The following is a 25,021-nucleotide window of genomic DNA, read 5'->3' on the forward strand; positions in this document are numbered from 1 at the left end:
AAACGGGTGGGGACGAGGACCTCTCCCTACAGTAACACAACCTTTCCTCCTAAGCAGGATTTCCACAGCACTTCTGAACCAGAAGTAAAGCCACAATGAAGCAAAGTGTCATCTAGCTGAGAACAGAGGAAGTTCAGAGCCTTTGGCTGTCTTTAGCTTTGCCTTTCAGTGAACTCATGCAAAGAATTGGTGAAATGCCTCCAGAGCATTTTTGGAGTCCAGTTTTCATTCCCAGAAAATCTAAAGTAAAGAAAGATACTTGAAATACAAAGGGAAGATACTGACTAGGAGGGATTATTTGAATGGAGAGGAAATATAAGCCAGATGGTAAAAACAAATTTAATTTGTAATTACTACACTGAAATTATGGCAGGAAGTTTATAGCCCCTCCATTGCTTAAACAATCCTTTAAAAATAGCATTATTTTAAAAAAGAAATACTCAATAAATGGGCAACTCAAAGTGCCCTCTGAAATAGAAAATTATTCTTAAACAAAATCAGATCAGTTTGCTGAATCTAAATGTCAAGTGTATCTTACTTTTTGAGTTTTGACGCTAGCTCAGCTCCAAAGTATGTTTATCAAGATCATGAGTGATGGAGACTAGGAGCCAGATTTACATTAATGTTGATTGATGTGGGGAAGCCATAATTATGGGACTTGTATAGAGAAACTTCAGGTTAGAGGGCTAAGAATGTGGTAGTTTTGTAATGTTGTAAACGTTTCTTAGTTTATTCCAAAGTTCCTGTAAGTCTATTTTGTTTTTTATAATTTTAGTTTATTTTTTTATAGCAAAACATTTAAGATCTAGCCTGTTAGTAAATTAGTGAGGTGGTTTTGATCTAATCATTTAAAAAATTAAATGAAAATATAAATTTATTTTTAAAAAATGGTTTGATCAAAACTACAATAAATAGTGCTAGGCAGCACAGCAGCCTCACTTCAGAAGGACTTTGTGCTAATGAGATTACACACTTGCTAATGGACAATACACCTCATTGAAAGAGAACTATTACCCAGGCTTATAGGCTGTGACACAGAGGAGAAGGAATATAGATAGAAATTTAATATCAAAGCAAGAGCTGTGGGGATACAGTTTACAAAAAATCCAATATTATAATCTTTGGAAAACAAAGAAAGGGCAGGTAGAACCTTTAATGGAGGGTGGGTGCAAGCTTTTCTCAACCTTTTCTGACCCTCAAACCTGCCTTGTGAAGTCTTTCAGGAGTTGAAGGGGCCATTTCATCATTTTTATGCAGTGCTGATAAGGAGAGACTGATATAATGCTGTCAAATTTTAAAAACATTTTTGCTATAAAATAAAACACCAAAGCAAGTGTAGAGCTTAAAGAATTATTAGAAAGTGAAAAGCCGTGTAACCATACCTACATTAAGAAACAAAACCTTGATAGCACCCCTAAAGGAGACCATTTTCCTGAATTTTATAGCAATTACTTTTAATTTTTTTGTTTGTATATTTTTATCATCTAACAGTTCTTTCTAATTATATCACCTGTTCTTTGATGCTTTTACTCAATATTCTTGTCATTTCTGGGATTGATTTTTTCTCTCTCCATTAGTTGGGAAGTTATACCATCACTTGAAGAACACTTTCTTTAGTGAGTGTTACTGATGAACTCTGACTTTTGTCTGACATATCCCATCCTCATTCTTCTTTTTTCATCACTATTACAGATGTCCCCCAATTTCCTCCCCTTTGCCCGCCTCCTCTCAGCCCCTGTTCCACCCCAGGCCTTCACCACACTATTGTCTGTGTCCATGGGCTATGCATATCTACACTAATAAAAGAGAAACATGCAAATTGACCATCACTCCACTATGCCCACCAGCCAATCAGGAGGGAATATGCAAATTAGAAGGACAAAGATGGCAGCTGCCCAGCTGCTCCAGGTGCAGAGTGGCTGGGTGGGGCAGGACGCCTGCTATGAGAGGGAGGGCGGGGTGGGGCTGGCCAAGGAATCTACAGGAGCAGCATTCGGATGCAGCGAAGATGAAGACTGCAGATTCCGGCCTGAGTCTGCAGCGAAGATGAAGATGGCAGACTCTGGCTGGAGTCTGCAGTGAAGACGAAGGTGGCAGAGTCTGGCCGGAGCCTGCAGCAAAGATGAAGAAGGCATACTCCGGCCGGAGTGAAGGCCTGGGTCCTGGGTGCCGGAGGAAAACCAGTGCTGGAAGCCAAGGGAAGGAAGGCCTATTGCACGAATCTCTTCGTGCAACGGGCCTCTAGTCTATATATATAAAAGCCTATATGCGACCGAGCAACCGAATGACTGGTCAACTGGTTGCTATGACACGCACTGACCACCAGAGGGCAGATGCTCAATGCAGGAGCTGCCCTCTATGGTCAGTGTGCTCCCACAGCCAACCTCCTGTGGTCCCTCCCCACAGCCAGCTGGCCAACTTCCTGCAGTCCCTCCCCCCTGATTGGCCCCAATTTCTGGTCAGGCCGAGGGACCCCACCTGGTCATGAATTCACGCACTGGGCCTCTAGTATGTATATAAGTTCTCTGGTTAATTTCTTCCCATTTCCCCTCCCTATGAGATTATGTCAGTCTGTTCCATGTATCCATGCCTCTGGACCTATTTTGTTCATCAGTTTATTATGTTCATTAGATTCCACATATAAGTGAGATCGTGTGATCTTTTGTCTTTCTCTGACTAGCTCATTTCACTTAGCATAATATTCTCCAAGTCCATCCATGCTGTCTCAAAGGGTAAGAGATCCTTCTTTTTTACTGCTGCATAGTATTCCAGAGTCTACACTCCAACCACCTCCATTATTGGCCTCTCACACTCTAGACCACTTTACACCTGCACTGAATATCCCAGAGCCAGGTACCAGACAACCATGGGCAGCCCCCTATGCCCCAGAGTCTACTGAAATTATTCAAATTAGCTCACCTGTTCCCTCCTGCAGAAACTCAATAAATGGTATCAAGAAATGTTCAGTATTATGAGAGCATAGAGTGAGAGGCAGTTTTTATACCATATGAACATCTAGTAATACTAATTTAGACACACTTTAATCTTTCCAGCTTAGTGTAATCAAAAATAATGTTTCTTCACAGCACCTCATTTTGTAAGAACAAAAATTTTCAAGAGAAGGCCATAAATAAATAGTAACCATTGCTGATGTTATAGTATTAATCAAGCATTTTTATATAATCGAGCATGGTCTAATACTTTAGAATTCTGTCAAACACTCCTCTCTATGGAGAGCAGCAAGGCTTTGAGAATTTCCTGTAATTACTGTAAACGGGACATCTGTGACAATTAGTACAAGCCCTTGTTTGGAATTTCCGATGTCTTGATAACACCTTTGCAAATGCCACATATTGTGTAGAATACTAATTGTGCTGGCACATGCAGCATGCCTTTAAACAGCTCATAAAAATGAATTTCTCACTTGGTAGAACTTCTCTGTAGTGCAACTTGTAGTATCACAAACACCAACCCACACATAGTTTTGAAATGCCTCCCCTGCTATGAGTATATGCTTTAAATACCATATATAAAATAATGTTCTCTATTTTTTTCTAGATACATATTCCCAAATTTCCCCGAAAGTGACCCATTAACAGTACAAAAACTCCAATATATTGTTCAAGTTCTTTGATAGAACTGGAAATGTTTTGTATCAAGTATTTCTTGAAACAACTTGTTAGCTGGCTGAGGTTTAGAAATCTGTCACATAGTGTTGTTTTGGCAAACCTATAGGCATAGTAAATGGGGTATGAGCTGTATTTTCAAGTAATTTTATGTTAAGGTTAAATTTTAAAAATTGCTCTTTGGGAGATATGTGCAAGTTATTTTAAATTTGTGGGCCTGTGAAAAGATATACATCAAATATCTCCAAAAATTAGAAAACATTATTTAGTCTACAATGTTTCTTTGAGTTAAATAGTTTGATTGTGCACTATGTTGGCAAGGATATAGAGAATAGAGATTCTCAGACATTTCTGGTGGGAGTGTGAATTGACAAAGTCTCTATGGAGAGCAACTTGGAAAATATCTAGAAATCAAAGTACATATGCTCTTTGACCCAAGAATTCCATTTCTGAGAACTTATCTTACTTACATTCATGAAATTGATTTCCTATCAGGTTCTTTTCAGTGACAATGTTCATAATAGCATAAAATTGGAGGCAATTTTAACATCAGTAGAATAATGATTAAGGAGAAGCTGGTATGCCATTACAATGGAAACAATGCAGCTATAAAAAATAATAACAGAGCTTTTTTTGGTTTGCTTTGTTATGGAATGATTGCCAAGATATCTTAAGTGAAAAAAGCAAGTAGTAGAACAGTGTGTATAACTTCGTTATAATTTACAGAAACAGGCAGAAGAGAAATGTATGGCTATACACAGGCATACCTCAAAGATATTGTCAGTTCAGATCCAGACCACTGCAATAAAGCGAATGTTGCAATAAAGCGAGTCACAGGACATTTTTGGTTTCCTAGTGCTTATAAAAGTTAAGTTTGCACTACACTGCAGTCTATTAAGTGTACAATAGCATTATGGCTATAAAACAATGTACATACTTCATTTAAAAAAGACTTCATTGCTGAAAAATGCTAACCATCAGCTGAGCCTTTTGCAAGTCATAACACTTTTGCTGGTGGAAGGTCTTGCTTTCCATTTGTAAAATTCACAATTCTGTGAAGCACAATGAAGTGAAGCCCAATAAAATGAGGTGTGCCTGTACAGACATATCTGTATCTTTAATCTTTATCTTTATCTTTATCTTTATCTTTATCTTTATCTTTATATCTTTATCTTTATCTATTCCCTCTCCCCACCCACCCAGATGTGTGTCCATTGTCTCTGTAAGAAATCCGTAACACTGGTGGCCACTGTGGGAAGAACTGGGTGACTAGAGGACAGGAGTGGGAGGGAGATTTTTTTACTGTGTATTTTCTAAACATGTTGAATTTTAAATATTATCAATACATAGTATCATATAGTCAAAAATAAATAAGTCCAACTTTTTACAAGTCCATTTGAACTCTACACATGTCAAGATAAAAAGGAAGTACTCATTAGCAGAATAAGTCTGGTGTACTGAGACCCAACACCCTAAAGGTTTACTCCCCTTAACATAGAAACAAACGCTGCCATCTCATAAAAGGCTTCTTCTTTCCCTCATCTCATCAAGTTCAACAGGGAGGCATGGACTACGACGGTTCACTGACAGACCTCAGGGAAATAGAAGAGAAAAATTGGGACATAACACTCCAAATGGAGACAGGTGAAATGAGGTCAGGTCAACACCGAATATTAGGAAACTATAGCTCATTTCCACTTCAAGACTAATTATGACTCATGTTCCAAGCAGAAAATGAGACAAAGCCATCACAGCACCACCTCGCATTTCTTCACCTGCTTGGGAACTGTGAGAATTATGTTAACTAACATTTTATAAAGAATTTGGAACCCCTTGATAGCAAAGTGTCATATAGAGTTTTACCATCTTGTACTTTTTATACCTTACTTAAATAAAACACCAATGTGCTCATTATAAGAGTGAAATTGAGTATGACACAAAACCTTGGGTGGCCATGCTGGAAAGATATGTTTCTTTTTTTTTCTGGGTTGAACTGGGTTTTGTCTATTATAATCCTGAAACAAAATACTGCTAGTTCCAAGAATCATCCCATTTCTATGAATTATCCTTCTATACTGTATAAGAATTATATTCTTGAAATGTTTCCAAACTAAGTACAGAGGGTCACTTTGAACTTGCTGTTACATGTCTGTTCTCTTTACCTCCCAAGTGGAGATGGGTGCAGGATTTGTCCAAAAACGGTTTTAATTTGAGCAATTCTTTTTACAAAATTCTTCGAGGAGAAAACCTTAGAAGTTCATTTAACTACTCATTAAATTGCAAACACATTTATTCTTGAAAGAGTTCATTCTGCACTTTATTATACTTCTATGGCTTTCCAAGAAGAATGGAGGGTATTGCTAAAAGAAAGAAAGGGTCTATAAATTTAAAATGGGTACTAAATGAAACCAACAGTCTCTAAAGCATCTCCATAAATTTTTGTTAAACAACATTAAAGGCAAACATTTGTAGATTCTTTGAAGAGTACTGGGAACATTGAGATCTGTAATTAGTATTTACTAAGTTTGCCTTTAAGATAACCTCGGGTTGTAGTTGTGCATATTCAGTGAGATAATCGGAAAATAATTCCCAGGCAAATCAGATTTATCCTTCCGCCCTCCTTTTGAGAATAACCAAGATACATGAATCACTGAGCAGTAGTTATCTCCAAAGCCTCTTTGCTAAACCCAGAGCAAACTGCTAAGTTTGGTAATTGTTTGATCTTGCTTTGCTTTTGCCTTGCCACCCTGTCCCCTTCACTTAAATTAAGCCTATGGTTGTCATCGACATTTTCATCCTTCGGATTAAAAAATGTACTATACGTCTTTTTAAAAACGGTATTCTTTGTGCACAAGGCATGAAAGGTAGTCTTTTTATGTGGAAGGAGTGTGTGAACAGAGATTTGGCTGGAGAGGGTGAAAGGATGTTGAGAAAATGTCAATTGTCAACATCAAAATATGTCAGCTGGTGATGGAGGTTGTGTGGGATTAAGGCAAACAGAGCTACAATTTATTAACCTTAGGTCATCTGATTCAAATTGGTTTGTTGTTCCCCAAACCTCATGAGTGAATGAGAACATGTGTTTGAGTAAGAAAACCAGAATCTGAGAACAAATTGTATAAGAGAACAATAAAGTTCTTTAAGAGCTCAAGATAGAGAATGAATATATCTACTTGTGACAGTCGGAGAAAGCTGTGGACGAGTTAGCATCTGAGAATGGCCCTTTTGACAGGTAAAGAAGGAGGGGGCGGGCATTTCCAAAGGTGTAGGAATAACAGATCAGATCACCCCCATCTCCTTCAAACCTTTGCTCAAATGCCATCATTTTAGTGATGTCTTCCCTGACCATTCTATTTAAAATTATACCCCATGCCTCCTAACCTTTCCCCCTACAACTCTGATCATCTGATATGCTATAGTGTTTTTTTTTAAATCAATTTCCCTTTATAGAAAACAGGGATTATTGTTGGTTTTGTTTACTGCTCAGTTTTTAGAATGGTGTCTGGCACACGGTAGTTGCTTAATATCGGAATACATTTATACATCTGTATAAACAAGGCTTAAGACTCAAACATGGACATATTTGGGGAACTAAGCAAGTTTGGCTCGATTGTTGAATATGTGTAATGAATAAACGTAGACTAAATCTGTAGAGGTTCTACAGAGTCGTCCTTTCTGTGCTCTGGATGACGTCATGAGTATTTCCAAGCTCCCTGACCCAAGGTCCAGTTTCTGTTCATAGCACAGTGTGTAAGTCACGCAATGCCCAGCATATGGTTGTCAAATCAATGTCTGTTAGCGAAAGTGTGTGTTTGTATATTCTCAGGCTACACCACTTTCATAGAATTTAAACTCCTGTGATATTCAGTGGACCCACAGAGCTTATGCCCTGGAGTCCCAGAGATGGGGAGAGTTTTAGAGCTACTAGCTCTGTCAGGGGTAACACGAGGTATGCCAACAAATAGACCCAAAATGTAGATTGGCTCAAACTCAAGTTTTCCCTCATTTCTGAGATAGCTGTTCCTTGCTGGTGGGCAGCTTATCCATCATGTGGTGATTTAGTGACCAGGCTCCCTTCAACCTTGTGGTTCTACTCAATACTAAGACCTGGCCACAGTCACTGTACAGCCAGTGGATAGGGACAGAGAGTGAGCACGGTTACAAAGCCTTGATCTGTAGGTTGCATTCTCCATTTCACTTCATTGGCTGGAACTCATCCACATGTCCACTCCTATCAGGGGAGCTAAGAAACATGGGCCCCAAAGAATTCGATTTTTGGTGACCAGTTAGTATGTTCTTTTAGTCACTAGATATCTGCATGAGGGGACCCCAAAGTTAGCACAGTCTTCTTCAATAGGTTCAGATGTGGCTCCTTATACTTTGGAATGTATAAATTAAAAGGCGGGTTACCTGCCCCCTGCACTTCCCTTTACGCCAGGTGCAATGGTGAGCAGAGACAGGACAGCCACAATAACATCTCCTTTGAACAGGGAAGAATGGGGAGTGTGTGCAATCACTGGCCCAGGTAATGAGGACATCTACCTGGGGGGCATGGTCAATTGGTGCAGCCACTGAAGAAAACAGTATGGAGGTTCCTCAAAAAATTAAAACTACAACTACCGTCTGACCCAGCAATTCTACTTCTGGGTATTTATCCAAAGAAAGCCAAATCACTAATTTGAAAATACATATGCACCCCTATGTTCATTGCATTGTTATTTACAATAGCCAAGATACGGAAGCAACCTAAGTGTCCATCAAGAGACAAAGAAGAAGTGGTACATATTTACAATGAAATATTACTCCGCCATAAAAAAGAACGAAATCTTACCATTTGCGACCATCTGGATGAACCTAGAGGGTATTGTGCTAAGAGAAATAAGTCAGTCAGAGAAAGACAAATACCCTATGAGCTCACTAACATGTGGAATATAAAGAACAAAATAAATGAACAAAACAAAAACAAATGCATAGATACAGAGAACTGATGGTTGCCAGCTGGGAGGGGTTGGGGGACTGGGTGAAAAATGGAAAGGAATTGAGATATGCAAACTGCCAGTTATAAAATTAGTCACAGGAATATAATGTAGAGCACAGGGAATATAGCCAATAATATTGTAATACTATGTAAGGTGTCAGATGGGTACTAGACTTATTAAGGCGATCACTTCATAAGTTACATAAATGTATAAGCAAGCACTAAGCACTATACCTTAAACTAATATATCAAATTTCAACTGTAATAAAAAAATTTTAAAAATTGTATATTAAAAGAGACCCCCTGCTCTGGAGCAGTGGAGGAAGGGCTTTGGTTGGAGCCAGGCTCCGCCCTCTGGGTTCTCCCTACTCATCTCCAGGAGGTTTTCCTTTGCCCACGATTCCTCGAAACACTGGTGAGTACGGGCTCCTTGGAGACAGGCCGCTTTTGCAGCCTGTTTCTAGCTTGTTCAAATATGTGGGCCTGATAGTTGTATAAGGTTTTATCTAGCAAAGTGGTATTTTTGGGTGTGGGGCTTTGGGACTGCGATGGTTTGGGCCATCTGTCAGAAACCAGGTAGGCTTCTGGCCTGTTTTCTTCCATGAATTTTCATGTGACAGCAACCACATCCAAAGTTCTGCCTTAGGTGTAATTCTCAAATCTGTTTCATCACCATTTTTTTTGCTTCCTGGCCCTCATGCACTGCCACCTCTCTCCAAATGGACAGGAGCCACTTTGAGGGCATTTGAAACAGTAGGTTTGAGTGGAAAGGTAGAAGAAAAGTAACTTCCTTAATGGAAGTCATTCTGCACACCGGAGAAATCTTAATGGACCTTTTTATTTTTTTTGCTTAAAACCTTTTTGAGTCTTGTTTTCTTATGTTTAGGACCTAGAAAGCAGTCTGGTTTTCCTGCCCTTTTATTCCCCAGTCCCTTTTCAGTTCTGCTTGTAAACTCATTAATTCCTGCCTGAACTCAGCTCTTTCTTGGAATACCTTTCTGTAAGCAGTGAAGAACCAACACATGCTAACATTCTGGGTATTTGCACCTAATTTTCTTTGAGCTGTAGGATCAGGAGACACTTTCTCTGGCTTCCATGTTCAGCTGATCCTTTTAACAAATGTTACCATATGTTTTGTTACTGCATAACACTGATCTTTTTCTTTCCAGGCTGTGATATCTAACTTCCTTCCATCTACTGCCCAACTGTTAAGCTAAGGCCACATATTTCTTATTTGTTAAGGTAGCACTTTAATGTACCATGTGAATGTCACCCCAAAATATGACAGTAGGGGCTCAGGACATGCCATCTCAAAATAGGCTGCTTTGGTATATTGATGATTTTGAGCTGTACTACTTGAAAAACAGCAAATGCAGGAAGCAGCTTTCTCTGAACTGCCCTTATCTGCCTAAAGACAGATCCTCTAAAAGGAACTCAATTGTCATAAATTCCCTCCCTGGGAGTTTCATCAACCAGGGAAGACGGACTCTTATCACAGAGGGGAGACTAGAAATTGACTCCACACCCAGGCATGCTTTGTCACAAACCATCATGCCTCCCATCTGTTCTTCTAAGGGCCTGTTCTTCTTCCCTTAAAATTATTTGTTCTCCTGTAAGAGGTTTACACTGTCTTTTCTTTCTCCATTAAGATGGTATTTAAGTCTGAATTCTAAACAATCTTGGGAAGTTACTTATTTGCCTCTAGATATCTCCCATGTAGACATGAATTATACATGTTAATAAACTTTGATTTGTTTTTCTCTTGTTAATCTGTCTTTTATTATGGGGGTCTCAGCTAAGAACTCAGAAGGGTAGGAGGAAAATTTTTCCTCCCCTACAATGCTCAAATACAATATAATGACTCAAATACAAGAGAAGTTTACTCCTTGGTCACATAACAGACAAAGGCGGGTATTTCTAGAGGGTGGGCAGCTTTGCTCTCTATGGTGATTCAGGGATCCAGAAATTTTCCATGTCATGGCTTCTCCATCCTCTGTTATTACTGTCATCCAGGCAGGAGAAGAGAAAGAAAACATGGAGGGCAAGCTTTTTTTCTTTAACGTATTGGCCCAGAAATGGCCCACATGACTTTGGCTATGCTGTGTTGCATGGCTACAACTAACTCTAAGGGAGGTTGGAAAAGGATTCCCAGGAAGAAGAGAAGACAGATTTTGTTGCATAACTAACAGTTGGCCACACTGTAGGTCACTCCAGGAATCTCGGAAAGCCCAGAGTCCTTACATCCTAACAGACACACAACTTCTAGATGTGTGACTCCATTTGTTCATTGCAAGCTCACGTTTTACTGTGATCTTTGATTTTCCCTTCTGTGTGGCTTACAGTCTAAAAATTTGTAGGCATTACTCTGCATTTATCCTTATAACTTTAATTTCTGTATTTCAGGACCCTCTGCTGTTTAATTAGTTACCAGGAATTTCGATGATAATCCCCTTAAATAACTGCTCCCTCCTTATCCATTGATTCCATCTTCTGGCTTCATGGACACTCTTTAGAGACCATCATTCATAGGTTGATGAAAAAAAAAAAGCTAAATATCACTGGTCAGAGAATTAACTTTTATGGCTTATGTCTCTCATATCCCTCATCTGAGATTTAAACCATTTATGGTTGAATGATATAGACCTTATTTGTACCAGTTCTTAAGGAATAACTTACTCTAGGTAATATCCCAAATCCTGTGACAATAAACATTTTGTATATTGTGCATCACTCACCTTGATCAACCTTGATCAATTGCTCTTTTGACCCATAATGGCTCTTACTCTCCTGAAAGAAATTGGGTGACCGTAACAGATTTTGTTATTCTAAGAACAATGTTGTGTTTTCTTTGTAATCTGTCAATATTTGTTAAAATAGAAATATCATGCTCATTATCACTATTTCTTCCCTAATCTCTCAGCACCTTCTTCATCAGTCACATATTTATATTAGAAAAATATTATGTTTTTTCTAAAACAGGCTTAGATGATTTAAACACATTATTAAGAAATAAAAAAAGCAGGGCGGGTTGCTGGAGGTGGCAGGAGAGATGACTGACTGCCCAGGGCCATACCACTTTTGGACAAAATTGTGAAGCGAGTCCTGTTTGCCGGTGGCATGCTCCCAGCTCCCTCCATCTGGATGTTCCACTTTGGCCCACCTACTTGCCCAGTGTCCTTGCTTATTCTCAGCTGACCACCAAGTACGGCATACCTCATTTTATTGGGCTTTGCTTTATTGTGATTCACAGATGTGGTTTTTTTTGTTGTTTTTTTTTACAAATTGAAGGCAAGACCCTCCATCAACCAAAATATTATAACTTGCTTTTTTATACTGGTCTGAAACCCAACTACAATATCTCTGAGGTATGTCTGTGATTTCAGCAAAAGTCTTTTTAAACAAGATAAAAATTTTAGGTAAAACTTCTCCTGTAGGTTCCTCAAAAATTAAGAACAGAGTTACCATATGATTGAGCAACCCTTCTACCCGAATTTGAAAACATTTATTCATAAAGATATATGTACCCCTATGCTCATCGCAGTATTATTCACGGTGGCTAAGATAAGGAAACAACCAAAGTGTCCTTCAATAGATGATTGGACCAGCTCTAGCCTGCTGGTGCCCCAGCAAATTTCTCCACCACTCCGGGGGCCACTGGCTCTGGAGGCCTGAATCTCAGCCATGGAGCTGTGGGGGAGGGGAAGAAGTTCCACCAAGTTCTTAATCTCCTCCTCCTATTCCCGTCCTCATTTAGAGATAGCAGCTGCTCTCTGCATTTGCATTTCTTCTCTCATGCCTTTTAGTAGTTAGTTACCATTTACTAATTAATACTACTTTATATTAAAACTAGAGGCCTGGTGCATGAAATTCGTGCGTGGGGGTGTGTGTCCCTCAGCCCAGCCTGCACCCTCTCCAATCTGGGACCCCTTGAGGGCAGTCGGACATCCCTCTCACAATCCAGGACTGCTGGCTCCCAACTGCTCGCCTGCCTGCCTTCCTGATTGCCCCTAACAGCTTCTGCCTGCCAGCCTGATCACTCCCTAGCCACTCCCCTGCCAGCCTGATTGATGCCTAACTGCTCCCCTGCCAGCCTGTTTGCCCCTAACTGCCCTCCCCTGCAGGCCTGGTCACCCCTAACTGCCCTCCCCTGCAGGCCTGGTCGCCCCCAACTTCCCTCCTCTGCAGGTCTGGTCACCCCTAACTGCCCTCCCCTGCAAGCTTGATTGCCCCCAACTGCCCTCCCTTGCAGGCCTGGTCCCTCCCAATTGCCCTCCCCTGCTGGCCTGATCACCCACAACTGCCCTCCCTTGCAGGCCTGGTCCCTCCCAACTTCCCTCCCCTGCTGGCCATCTTGTGGTGGCCATCTTGTGTCCACATGGGGGCAGGATCTTTGACCACATGGGGGCAGCCATCTTGTGTGTTGGAGTGATGGTCCATTTGCATATTACTATTTTATTAGATAGGATAGAGGCCTGGTACAAGGGTGAGGGCTGGCTGGTTTGCCCTGAAGGGTGTCCCGGATCAGGGTGGGGGTTCCCTTGGGGCGTGGGGTGGCCTGGGGGAGGGGCCTGTGGTGGTTTGTAAGCCGGCCACACCCCCCGGCGACCCAAGTGGAGGCCCTGGTATCTGGGATTTATCTTCTACAATTCAACTTTGTAGCCTGGAGTGAAGCCAACCCTCCTGCTTGCTCCGTGGCGGCAGCCATTTCTGTTGGGATTTATTTATCTTCTATAATTGAAACTTTATAGCCTGGAGTGGAGGCCTGGGCCGGCCAGGGTGTGCGGAAAGCTTGACTTCCTCCATCACCGGGGAAACCCAAGCCTCCCTCCTGCTCGCTCAGTGGCCGCATCTTGGTTGGGGTTAATTTGCATACTCGCTCCTGATTGGCTGGTGGGTGTGGCTTGTGGGCATGGCTTGTGGGTGTAACGGAGTGGTGGTTAATTTGCATATCACTCTTTTATTAGATAGGATGTTGCTGTTCAAATTAGTGGTGTCTGCCTCCTGACTAGACCTTGACTGATCTTACTGCTCACTATAATTTGTTGACTAAACCAATGGGTTTACTACTCTAAGCTGGGCTCTGGATAGGCCAGGGAGAGATGGAACTATTAAATGAGAGAAGAAGATTATATCCTGCCCTTTCATTGTTTACCCTCCATCCATTCACTCCTTGCTTGAGAGTCCAAGGCTTGCTTCTTTGGTGTATCACCTATCACACTATCACCAACAGATTCATCCTGGTCCCTTAACACAGAGGCATCTCCTGCCTGTGCTGCCAACATCATCCCTCTTATGGAGTGAACAATTGAGGCTTGTGATACCGCCTCTCAAAGATCACCCATCCCTACCTTGAGTCAATGTCTTCACACTGCTAGATAATGTTCCATAGTCAATACCTTCTCCTTTCCTCTCTCTCAGGAATATGATACTGATTCTTAGCCCAGATCAGTCCATTTTCAAAATGTGACCAAAATGTGAGTGAATAGACATGCATGATCAGATAGCCTCGAAGCAAATGCAATGATCAGGAAGAGGTCTCAGAAGCACATTTGTGGGACCATGGGGATTTTGATCACTCCGCGTTTATACAGCTAGACAAACAAAATGGTAGAAAACAGGAAACTCCTATAATCAAGCAAAGTCTTTGTGGTTTTGGCTGATGAATATGCAAAAGCTGCCCTGAATATTTTTTAGGGCACAGAAAATTGTCACATTGGCATCCCTAGTAGCTGTTTTTAGGTTATAAGAAACGGGTTTGTTGATCAAGTAGCATGTCTAAGGCATAAAGAAATAAAGACATTTCTGATTATACAGAACAACAAATTGACTTTTAGGCAAAACACCTGAGCTCCGATTTTCAAATTAAAATATTCCGGTAATTAGCATTATTGTATTCATTGAGTCCGTCAACACTGGAAGGGACAATCTTAAAATTATGTGAGGCTTTCACAGAAAATTGCAGATCTTAGAGACAGTTTTCTCAAGAAACATACCTATCATTAAGTTCTTACACAAATACTACTTCCCTCATAAACTTCCTTAGTAATTGGAGAGAGAGATAATTTTCCTCACCTCACACTTTTGATACTCGGTTAACACATCATTCTACAATGATTCGAATTCCTACCTTGATTTTGCTTTTTTGATCTTGTTGAAAATTTGTCATACATATGTTTTTTATTAGAACCCAAGTTAGAGTTTTATATATTTTAATCATAGGCAAGTAGTTAGATAAATGAATTACATTTGCTCATTCATTCAGGATTTGTTGAATACCTACTACAGCCAAGCACCAGGAAAACAAACATGAATCAGGTATAGATCCTACCCAAAGAAGAATGGTAAGCAGCCTTTGCTCTCAGGGGGTTCTCAGACTAGTAAGAGAGACACAACATGTGATCAAATAGCTACAGTGTAAATATATATGTTCCAAGTTACAGGTTAGCACAAATGGGAAGATCAACGCTTCTATACTTCTCTACTTTGCAGATTAGGAAGTAGAGCAATTAGGAAGCATAGAGCAATTAGGTCATTCACAGATACTTGTACGATGCAGACATGGAAGAGTCTAGATATGAACGCAGGAAGTACATCGCCAGGGGTCATGCTGTTCTTAATCACCATGCTAACTGCTTCTCACATTTGAACTTACAAGACCTCATGTAGTTAAATTTTAATAAGTACATTTGGATGGTGATAGTCAATCCCTTTAGGTCATTAATACTCATTTCCATTCTTGTGCCTTGATGCCAGCCATTAAAACAGAACCCACTTTCATTTCAGAAAGATCACCTTGGCTCCAGTATGAAGAACAAATAGGAGTCATAGGTGAGGCGACAGAAAGGCAATGTGGGAGTCTGGTTCTATTCAGGCTAAAGACCACCAAGGCCAGAATTAACACAGTGGCAGTGAGAATGGAGAGGAGAAGTTACAGAGCTGCCATCTCCCCTGCTAGATTTGGTAACAAACTATAAAGGAATATGTGGGTGGGGTTGGAATGAGGTGGGGAATAGGAGGTGTGGTGAGTTATAAAAATGAAAAAGTTTTCTCAAGTCTGTATTCACACCTTGCAATCATCTCATCAAGAACTGGAATCTGTTTTTTTCACTCCTTGAATCCGGGCTGGCCCTGTGACTTTCATTGGCTGGTAGAAAGTAATAGGCGTGATGTTATATGAGTTCCAAACTTGGGTTCAAGGAGCTCTGTGAGTTTGCTCTCTCTTACTCTTGGATCGCTGTGACCCCTGAGTAAATAATGAATGAATTCAGTTGCATGAATGAGCCCACTTGAGATCACCTTCTGTGAGAGACTCTGATGGACCTGGACTTTCAAACTGCCCAGTTACAGATACTACCTTAAGGATGGCTGTTACTACCAGCCAATAAGAACGACTACTTCTATAGTTTAAAAACTGGTTTCAAAGCAGGCTATTTTGTGGTGAAGGCCTGAGGTGGGGCAGGAGCTGGGTGGAGGGGGGCAAAAGGGGGAAAATGAGGGACATTTGTAATACTCTCAACAATAAAAAAAAAAACTAAACAAAACCCCGAATAGTCTTACAAACACAAAGGAAACTAAAATACTATGGTATTAGCCCAAGGTCATGTTGTCAACTTACTTGAATAAATTAAATAAAAGACCACTGAGGTAATTATAATAATAACTAGGAGCCTGTGGCACGAAGTTTCGTGCAATAGACTTTTCCTTCACCTGGCTGCGGCACCAGTTTTCCGCCAGCAGCAGTTTTCCTCTGGCCACCCGCCGATCAGAGCGCCTCCCGCCAGTACGATCGGCCACCCCGAGAGGAACTCCGATCGGGAGGCGCTTTGATCGGGCGGGTGGCCAGAGGAAAACTGCTGCTGGCGGAAAACTGGTGCCAGCAGCCACGCAATCGGCCACCCCGAGTTCCGCCACCAGTGTCTTCTGCAGCGCCGGCCGTTTAAGCCGGCGGGAGGAGCGGGGTGGGGACTCGTGAGTCCCCGCCCCCCACTCCTACCGCCAGCCAATCGGCCACCCTGAGTCCCGCCCCCCGCACCTCCAGCCGGCCCAATCGTGGGCGTAGCGGAGTGATGGTAATTTGCATATTACCATTTTATTAGGTATGATAATACTGCAGTGGATTTTTTCACTTTGGAAGAAATGTTTCTAATGTATCCCCCCGACCACCACATACACATATTGTATTGTTTCTCTTAATATGTTTTTGTTAATTATCAATCTCCATACGAAGGAGAAGACTGCACGCCATGTCTGAAATTTAATCCATAATTCATTTGGATGTCTGCCTGGATTATAAGCAGCTTTTTCTCTCTTTCAAAATGCCAGCAAAATCAAAAGTAATGTTGCTTCATTCCTTTACAAAGCCATTAACAAAAAGATGGAAAAGCTTTAACCTGCCCCAAATATATTGACAGATCAAAGTTTTGGTCTTTTTCTTACTTTTATCATTCAGAATATTTCTGTGTATCCTCAGGTAGATCACTGAATCAGTGTTTGTTTGTGGGTTTGTTTGGTTTTTTGGTGTTTTTTTTTTTTTAAGGCCATAGTATTCGATTTTTATTGCTAAATTGCCATAAATTTAGCATCTCAGTTTTATTATTTCACTATTTCTATAGGTCAGAAGTGGCTTTATTTTCTGCTCAGGCTAAAATCCAGTGTCCACTCATGCTAGGGACTTATCTGGTACTCAGGATCCTCTTACATTCTCACAGGTTGCTGCTAAAATTCATTTCCTAGTAGTTGTAGGACTGAGGTCTCTGTTTTCCTTCTAGTCCAATGGGGACAGCTCTCAGCAACTAGAGGCCTCCTACAATTTCTTGCTACATGGAAGTTCTCTGCATGGATGTTTGATTTCCTCCAGGCCAGCAGGCATCCATCTGTTTGATTCCCCCCCACTGGAGAAAACACTCAGTTTTTAAAGGGCTCACATGATTAGGTCAGGCCCACCCTGATAGTCTCTCTTCCAAGGTCAACTGACTTGGGACCGTATTTACATGTGCAAGATCCTTTTATAGCAGGAACCAGATTCATGTTTGATGAAATACCCAAGAGAAGGTGTGTGTATACCAGGGCTAAGAATATTGACGGCCAACTTAGAAATCTGACTACCACAGTCATGATGAAGAGATGCTATGATAGCTCAATCAATTTCTAAAGAAAAGGAGGACAAGTAACTCCCACAGCATGAGTTCTATCACTATCTTCTTCCTCCTAGTCAATTAAATTGTCCAGTTGGATAGTTGAGCTTATTTGCTCCTAGGGACCACAGGTATTTGAAGCTCCTGTAGGTCCAGGTATATGACTTGGGAGTGCACCAAAGAGGATCAGAGAAGAGAGCAGTCAATTACAGCACGGCGCTGAGGAGGGAGAGTACACCTGGGAAAGGCAGCAGCAAATTTCACATCCCAGCCAAGGAGAAGGGGGAAGCCTTCCTTGTATGACTCCACCTTTCACTCAGTGATACCTGACAAGCCAGCTAATATTTTGAGGCTATGATTTAGTTTGTAAAAAGTGACAAACTTTTGGATACAGTCCAGTTTTTTTGTTTGTTTTTGTTTTTTATCATATAGCTCTCTGGTGAGAAAACTGGAAACCAAAGCATCATTAATGTTTCTTTCAACAAGGATGTGTCAATTCTGTAACAGGAACTTGTTCTGTGACCTTACATAAAGCCATTTCTATCCTTCAGAGCACAAAGAATTTGTGAAGAGATGTGGGCAGAACATGGTGCTCCGTCTCTAATTGTATTCACCTGCAAACTGTCCCCCTTACATCACAACTTTATTTAAATCATGGCTATGCTCTTCATCAACAATTTAATTGACTGGTGTTTTCTCAATCTAGTTCTCTGGGGCATGGTCTGTTTAACTTTCTTGTTTTAATTCTTCAGCAAAACCATACAATTTAATTAGGAAAGTAACCAGCTTTGTAACAGTTTCCACATCAATTTAGCTATGCTTTGATTGTACCTTCTCAGAGTCTGTTTGATGTTGCACATACATTTTGCATTTGTTCATGTTTCAGAGAAGATGCTGTGAATTTACAGCCTAAGCATGTAGTCTAATCACTTTTCACTTTTCCAGAGCTCCTTGGTGATAGCCAGGGAAATCAGAGAATTCAAAGCACTCATGTATGCTATTAAAATAAGAGCCACCGAAGGCCAAGATGCAGGGTTGTTACCTTTCTGTGTGTATTAGTTTTCTATTGCTGCCGAGAGACTTAACCACAGAAGCGTAAAACAACACCCATTTATCATCTTATAGTTCTGTAGGTGAGAAGTGCAAGCAAAGCTGGCTGGATTTTTTTCTTCAGGGTCTCAATGGGCTAAACTCAAGGGGCCAGCTGGGCTGTGATTTAATCTGGACCTCAGAGGCATCTGGTGAAGACAGAACATAGTTCCTTGTGGTTGCAGGACTGACATCTCCATTTCCTTGCTGTCTATCAGCTGGGGTGACTCTCACCTTCTAGAGCCCATGGGTATTTCTGATGGTGTGGCTCCCAAGGACATTTCACAACATACCAGTTGGATTCTTCTTTGAGACCAGGGGGAGCACTTCTCTGATTTCTTTCTCTGTGAACAGCTGGAGAAAACTCTCTGCTTTTAAAGGGCTCACCTGATCAGGTCAGGCTTATCCCAGGTAATCTCCCTTCTGCCATGTAACACAATATATCATGGGAATGACTATCCCATCCTACCCACAGTTCCCGCCCACACTCAGAGGAGGGATTATACAGGGTGTGCAGACCAGTGGGGAGAAATCTTGGGGCCATCTTAGAATTCTGTCTACCACACTGTGCTTCAGGGAAATAAGGCAACCAAAGGCTTCCTGGCAAATCCTCCTCCCATCCCCTGGGAGGCAGTGCACAGGTGTGCAAAGGAATTGTCAGCAATGGCCCCAATTCTGTCCATCAGCTCCATGGGGCATAGAATGACAGGCAGTCATATTTTCCTCCTCTGCAGGCCCTTTCTCTGCCTGGCCAAAATGCCTGCGCTTAGTGTGAGTGAATCACTCGATGAAATCATGTACATAAAACGCCAGCAAGTTAACATGATGCTTTTAAATAGAAACTTATTTAAGTGCAACACTTCAAACTTCAGCCCAATAAAACTATTTCTTTAAGGAACAGAAGAAATGTGCAGAGAAGAGTTGATAGAACAGGCAGGAAACCGCTATCCTCAGAAAGGCCTGCTTGCAAGGTGGGCTCTTATCTGGCATCCGGGAACCTAGATCTTGGGAGGGTTTCCACCACCCTAACTGGGAAGAGTGGCTAACAGTGCCTGGACTGTGTGTGCAAACAACATGGTTCATGCTGAACACCTGCTTTCTCTCTGAGAGTCTGGAATTTTGGTATGTGCTGGGCAGAGGGGCCTACATGGCGAGACCCCAGTGAAAACCCTGGGCCCTAGGTCTCTAATGAGCTTCCCTGGCAGATAACATTTCACCTGTGTGATCACAACTCATTGTTGGGGCAATTAAGAACATCCCGTGTGACTCTACTAAGAGATACGTCTTGGAAGCTTGAGCCTGGTTTGTCCTTGGCTTCCACCCTTGTGCCTCTTCTCTTTGCTGATTCTGCTTTGAATCCCTTTGTGATAATAAGGCATAGCTGCAAATAGGACTATAGGCTAAGTTGTGAGAGTTTTCTTGCAAATTACTGAAGCTGGGGGTGCTGGGGGTGGTGTAGGTGACTCAGGAATAAAGTAAATGAACGCATGATAATGATCACACTGAGTCTAAGCTCCACTGCCCAGCAAACTTGGCTTTCACCCTTCCATTGTGAAGATGATCAGAGTAAATAGACTAGAGGCAAGAGGTGGCCTCGCCTGGGTTCTAGAGGGCTTGGCCCTGTCTAGATATGTGTGTTCTGATTCCACACTGTGACCTGGGGCAAGTTACTTAACTTCTGTCTCTCCCAGTTTCTTCATGTGTAAAATAGCAATAATAATGGTACCCACATCATAGAGTTGTTAAAATGAGGCAATCTACAGGAAGCAGTTGGCACTGTGAGGGCACATAGTGGCTAAGAGGGACTGGGTGTAACTCCAGATGTAACTCTCCGTGGGGTGGAATCCCTGGAATATCACTGACATTCTAACATCTACTCCCTTTCTCCCTTCACTCCGCTCCCCTCTTCCTCACTAGCCCCCTTTCCTCCCCTCAGTGTCATCTAAGCTCCTCCACAACCAAGCCATTTCCTCCCCGACCCCTGTTTATTACCTTTCCTTCAGAACCAAATGAATACAATATGCAGGAATGTTTTTTAAGTGTGTTCATAAAAGGGGTCCAATATAAATGTGTTATCAGTGTCCACAGTCCTAGCTTTATTCAGCATCTTTTAGTTCCATTTACTGTGATTTACAAGAGTTTATAAGTAACCCTCACAGTCCTCATTGATGCAATGTTATTGTTTTTGATAATGGTAAGTGATCACATATATGATGATGCAATTTTATTTTCATAGCTTTGTAAGGCCTACCATGTAAATTGGGGGAAAATCCTAATGATTTTTTCCCAATATTTGTTGCCTGAAATACTAGACCCCAAGGTATAAAGTGGCTATTTAATTTTTCCAGTGTTGTATTCAAAACACAACTGCAATGGAGATGGAAACTTCTTGTTGAAACTGGCTTTGCTTCTTTACAACGTTTGAGACTCTGGTAGATTGTTTCGATAGTGTTCGGATATTGCTGTTGAAAAGGCTACAATGGTTTGTGAGAGGTCCAGCAAACACAGTGTCTCTGGAATTGGATAAAACCATAACAATTTGCGGATAAGCTCCTGCATCCTACCTCCTTATGATGAGACACCAACCTTAAACTGAACATTTCATGGATAGGGGCTGGATTGGAAGAGGAAGAAAGAAAATCAATAAAATAGAAGTTTAAAACTTCATTTGCAAATAAATTCAATATGTAAAGGGAAGATGTCAAAGAGGAAAAAAATCAAACCAAAAATAGAAGACTGAAAGTTTGATAATTACAAATGTTTCCAGAAGCCCCTGAGTCTGTCACTCCTCCTTTACTCCTCATCCCCTAACACCTTCTCCAGGCACAATCCAGGTAGGATTATACTCCAGTCATATAGGACACAGGTTTTTCTATTCCATATTGAAGATATTAATAAGGCTTCCTTTGTAATCTGCTTTGCTCTCCATGAAAATGAGCCCAAACCACCACGTTTTATGGGCTCACTTCTCTTCTTGCAAGGTAGGCATGGAAAAGAGCCCATCACCACACTTCTCATCATAAGTATTTAGCAAAAGCTAACACTCAATTACATGCAGTAATAGGGACTGAGAAACCTGCTAACTTTAAAATCCATAAAATCCATCAAAGATTGAATAATCAGAGCCCTTCAACTTTTGCCAACAGAATTCTCTTATCAAATCCACTGAAACATAGCAAAATTAATTAACTTCAATTTCTGGCTTTTATTTTCTTCATCTCACTTCTGCCTGAAGTTCTAATGATCAGCAGGGAGATTTCAAGAGGGAAAAGTGTAGTTCTGGAAAAGTATAAACTTCACTCATGCATTAAACAACAAGACATTTACTGAGCTTCTAGGATATTCCAGAAACTGACAGAGAATATAGTGATGAAAAGACATATACAAGCTCTCTCATGAAGCTTACTTCCTGCTAAGGGAGATGGAAAATAAGTAAATGAACTAGTAAATAGATAATGGGTCAGATATATATTAATATTTTAATAACCTTAACTACCCTTTAAAAGCTCTTTCAAGTTCTCTTAGAATTTTATTCCCATGGGTAATTAATTCCAACTACTCAACTCCAGTCAGCAAAACCCTGTAAATACATTGCAAGCACAAGGATAAGTGAGTGGACACTCTCTTACCTTAAGCTGGTGGCATATTTTCTTCAATGCATATGCTTCCTCTTCTGTATTGGGGATAAGTCTTATCACCTTATCACTGTAAGAAAGGGGAAAATGGTGATAGTTACCTTTTAAAAATAAAGACTTAATGATCTCTATCTTTCTTTTTACTTAAAAAAACACACAACAACAACAACACAAAAACTGCCTCTGCCTTTAAGGAGGAAAACAGCAAAACTTTGGGCTTGACAACAGGTATTTTATCCAGTTCTTGTTACTCTCTGATTGCTTGGTCTTTTTCGGTCTGTCTTAAAACCATTTGCTTTTTTCATCAGCTTTTGAAGATTACAAACTCACACTTAAGCAGAGAAAGGCCAAAACACAGGCAGAGTGGCAATACGGACAAGAACTCTCCTGGGTACCCCAGAACAGACACCAAGAAAGAAAATGCTTAATGGTGGAAGCAAAGACACTTTTTAAATAAAACTTAATGCTGAAAAGGAATGTGCCTTTCAATGAGAGGATATGGAATCCATACACTATGACCATTCCTGGTGTGGATCCTTCCCACACTGAGAACAGTAAAGATAAGCCCATCTCTATGGGGCATCTTAACTCTCTAGTACAGAGCTTCCCGACTGGTCTGTGGGACCCAACTGGAGGGCCACCAAATTGTTTACATGTGTTCCATGCGACACTGATGACCATAAAGTTGTTAAAGTGGAAACGATTTTAAATCAATTTTTACAGCCATTAAAATGATACCACAGTTGAAATTATATTTGGACACTCTCCAAGAGTCTTCCTGTAAATTGACGAAGACTGGAGGGGTCACCTATTTGTCAGGGAGTTGTGTGTGGTGGTGACCTGTCCCTCAGGTGTGCCAGACAGGTATTATCATTTTGTTTATGTTATGACGAGGACAGGTTGGGAAGCGCAACTCTATTGTATTAAAATCTCAACTGTCAGCATGTTTTGCACAGACACATTAAATATTTATTAATGGATTTGGCACAAAGGCGATCATTGAGAATTCTTGGCAGCCAGAGCTACTAGTAGGTAAAACTAAATAAAGTACACAGGAAGGAATATTTTTCATTACCTCCCCCCCATGGCATTTTATAATGACTGAAGATAAAGTAGAACATCATGAAGACCATATATATAAAGCACAAAACAAAAACTCTGGCCGTCCACCCACAACTTCCATCTCCAGCCTGACAGGCGTGCCAGAATCAGGATGGAATTTGCATGCTTTTCATGGTTTTACTTAGATAAATAACAGTTTCCAAGGTGAGATAAGATTAATAGGGAGGGCATTAGGGACTTTCCAGATTTGCTGGACGATGATTCTTTTTTTTTTTTAATTATAACTTATTCATTTTATTGATATGAGAGAGAGAGAGAGAGAAACATCGATTGGTTGCTTCTCATATGAACTTCAATCAGGGAACAAATCTGCAACCTGGGTATGTGCCCTGACCAGAAATAGAACCCACTACCCTTGGAGCACAGATGATGCTCCAACCCACCAGGGCTGAATGATGGTTCTTTAGGGCTGTGTGTTCATTTCTAATCATTTTAGCTTTGTTATTTCAAATGATCCTGTTATACCTTCGTTAGGCTTATGAATTAAAAGGTCCTCGGCTTGCTCATGATAATTTATTATGGTTAGGCACCAATACCCTAATCTGGCTTTGTAGCTTTTGTTTCCTCAAAGTCACAGAAAAAAACCTTTTAATATCTTTTTCTGAAAAGAATACAAGAAAGTAGAAGTTAAGAAAAATTCATCAAGTCACTGTAATCCAACTCCAAATCTGACCTTTAGAATTGAAATGTTATTACATCTTTTCTGGTACACAATGCGTTGACCTTTGCTTGCCCTGGCTTCATCAGATCCTGGCCTCTCCTACCTGACCCAATATGATTATTGGCTGAGAAAGACACCTTTGCTGGGTGATATGGTTGTTTTTGAAGGATGGATCACTTGACATCCTGCTGGAAACACCTGCATTGGGCCCTGTCAGCTCCGCAAGAATGCAAAGAAAGCAATCTGTAGCCATTTTACAACCGTGGGAAGACTAAAAAAAAAAACTTAATCCTGAAAGTGATTGCTGAAACCCAGCTTTATCATTCAATTAAAAAAAAAAATCACTTCATCTCAGCTTGTAGAAATTCTCAGGTGCAACTTGAGAAATGTGTTTATTACTGTTTGATTACTTATCAAAGAACAGAGTATAAGGAAAGCTATTTAGGAAAATCCATAAAATGTCTTACTTTTTTACAAGCCAATAAATTATAGGGGTAGACTAACCAGTAACCAAAAACCAACAAAAGCTCTTTATTTAGCATATTAAACCCAATGACCCCCAACTGCCCCATTTGTCTCACCAAAGGGAAAGCTTAGTCTCTCTAGATCTGATAGCTAGCCATTTTGAAAGTGAATGATAATTCAGTACTACAAATGGGTTTCAGGTAGTGAAATAGCGACTGGAACTTAGAAAAACCAGCTGTGAGCGAGTATCAAAGAAGGTGAACTGAGACGCTTTCTAATTTATCAGTTTTCGACCGCTAGGTGGCAACATC

General features: G+C 40.8%; 1 protein-coding gene across 1 annotated transcript in view; it reads right to left on the reverse strand.

Moving 5' to 3' along the window:
• The window catches only part of CPA6 (carboxypeptidase A6), a 208,043-nt gene that overhangs the window by 101,938 nt on the left and 81,084 nt on the right, over positions 1–25,021 (reverse strand). Inside the window, exon 2 of the mRNA XM_079796251.1 lies at positions 22,457–22,532. Coding sequence (XP_079652377.1) covers positions 22,457–22,532 — 76 coding nt within the window. The remainder of the gene's footprint in view (positions 1–22,456; positions 22,533–25,021) is intronic.

This window comes from Cnephaeus nilssonii (genome assembly GCF_951640355.1).
Source record: "Cnephaeus nilssonii genome assembly, chromosome: 18".
Taxonomy (NCBI): Eukaryota; Metazoa; Chordata; class Mammalia; order Chiroptera; family Vespertilionidae; genus Cnephaeus; species Cnephaeus nilssonii.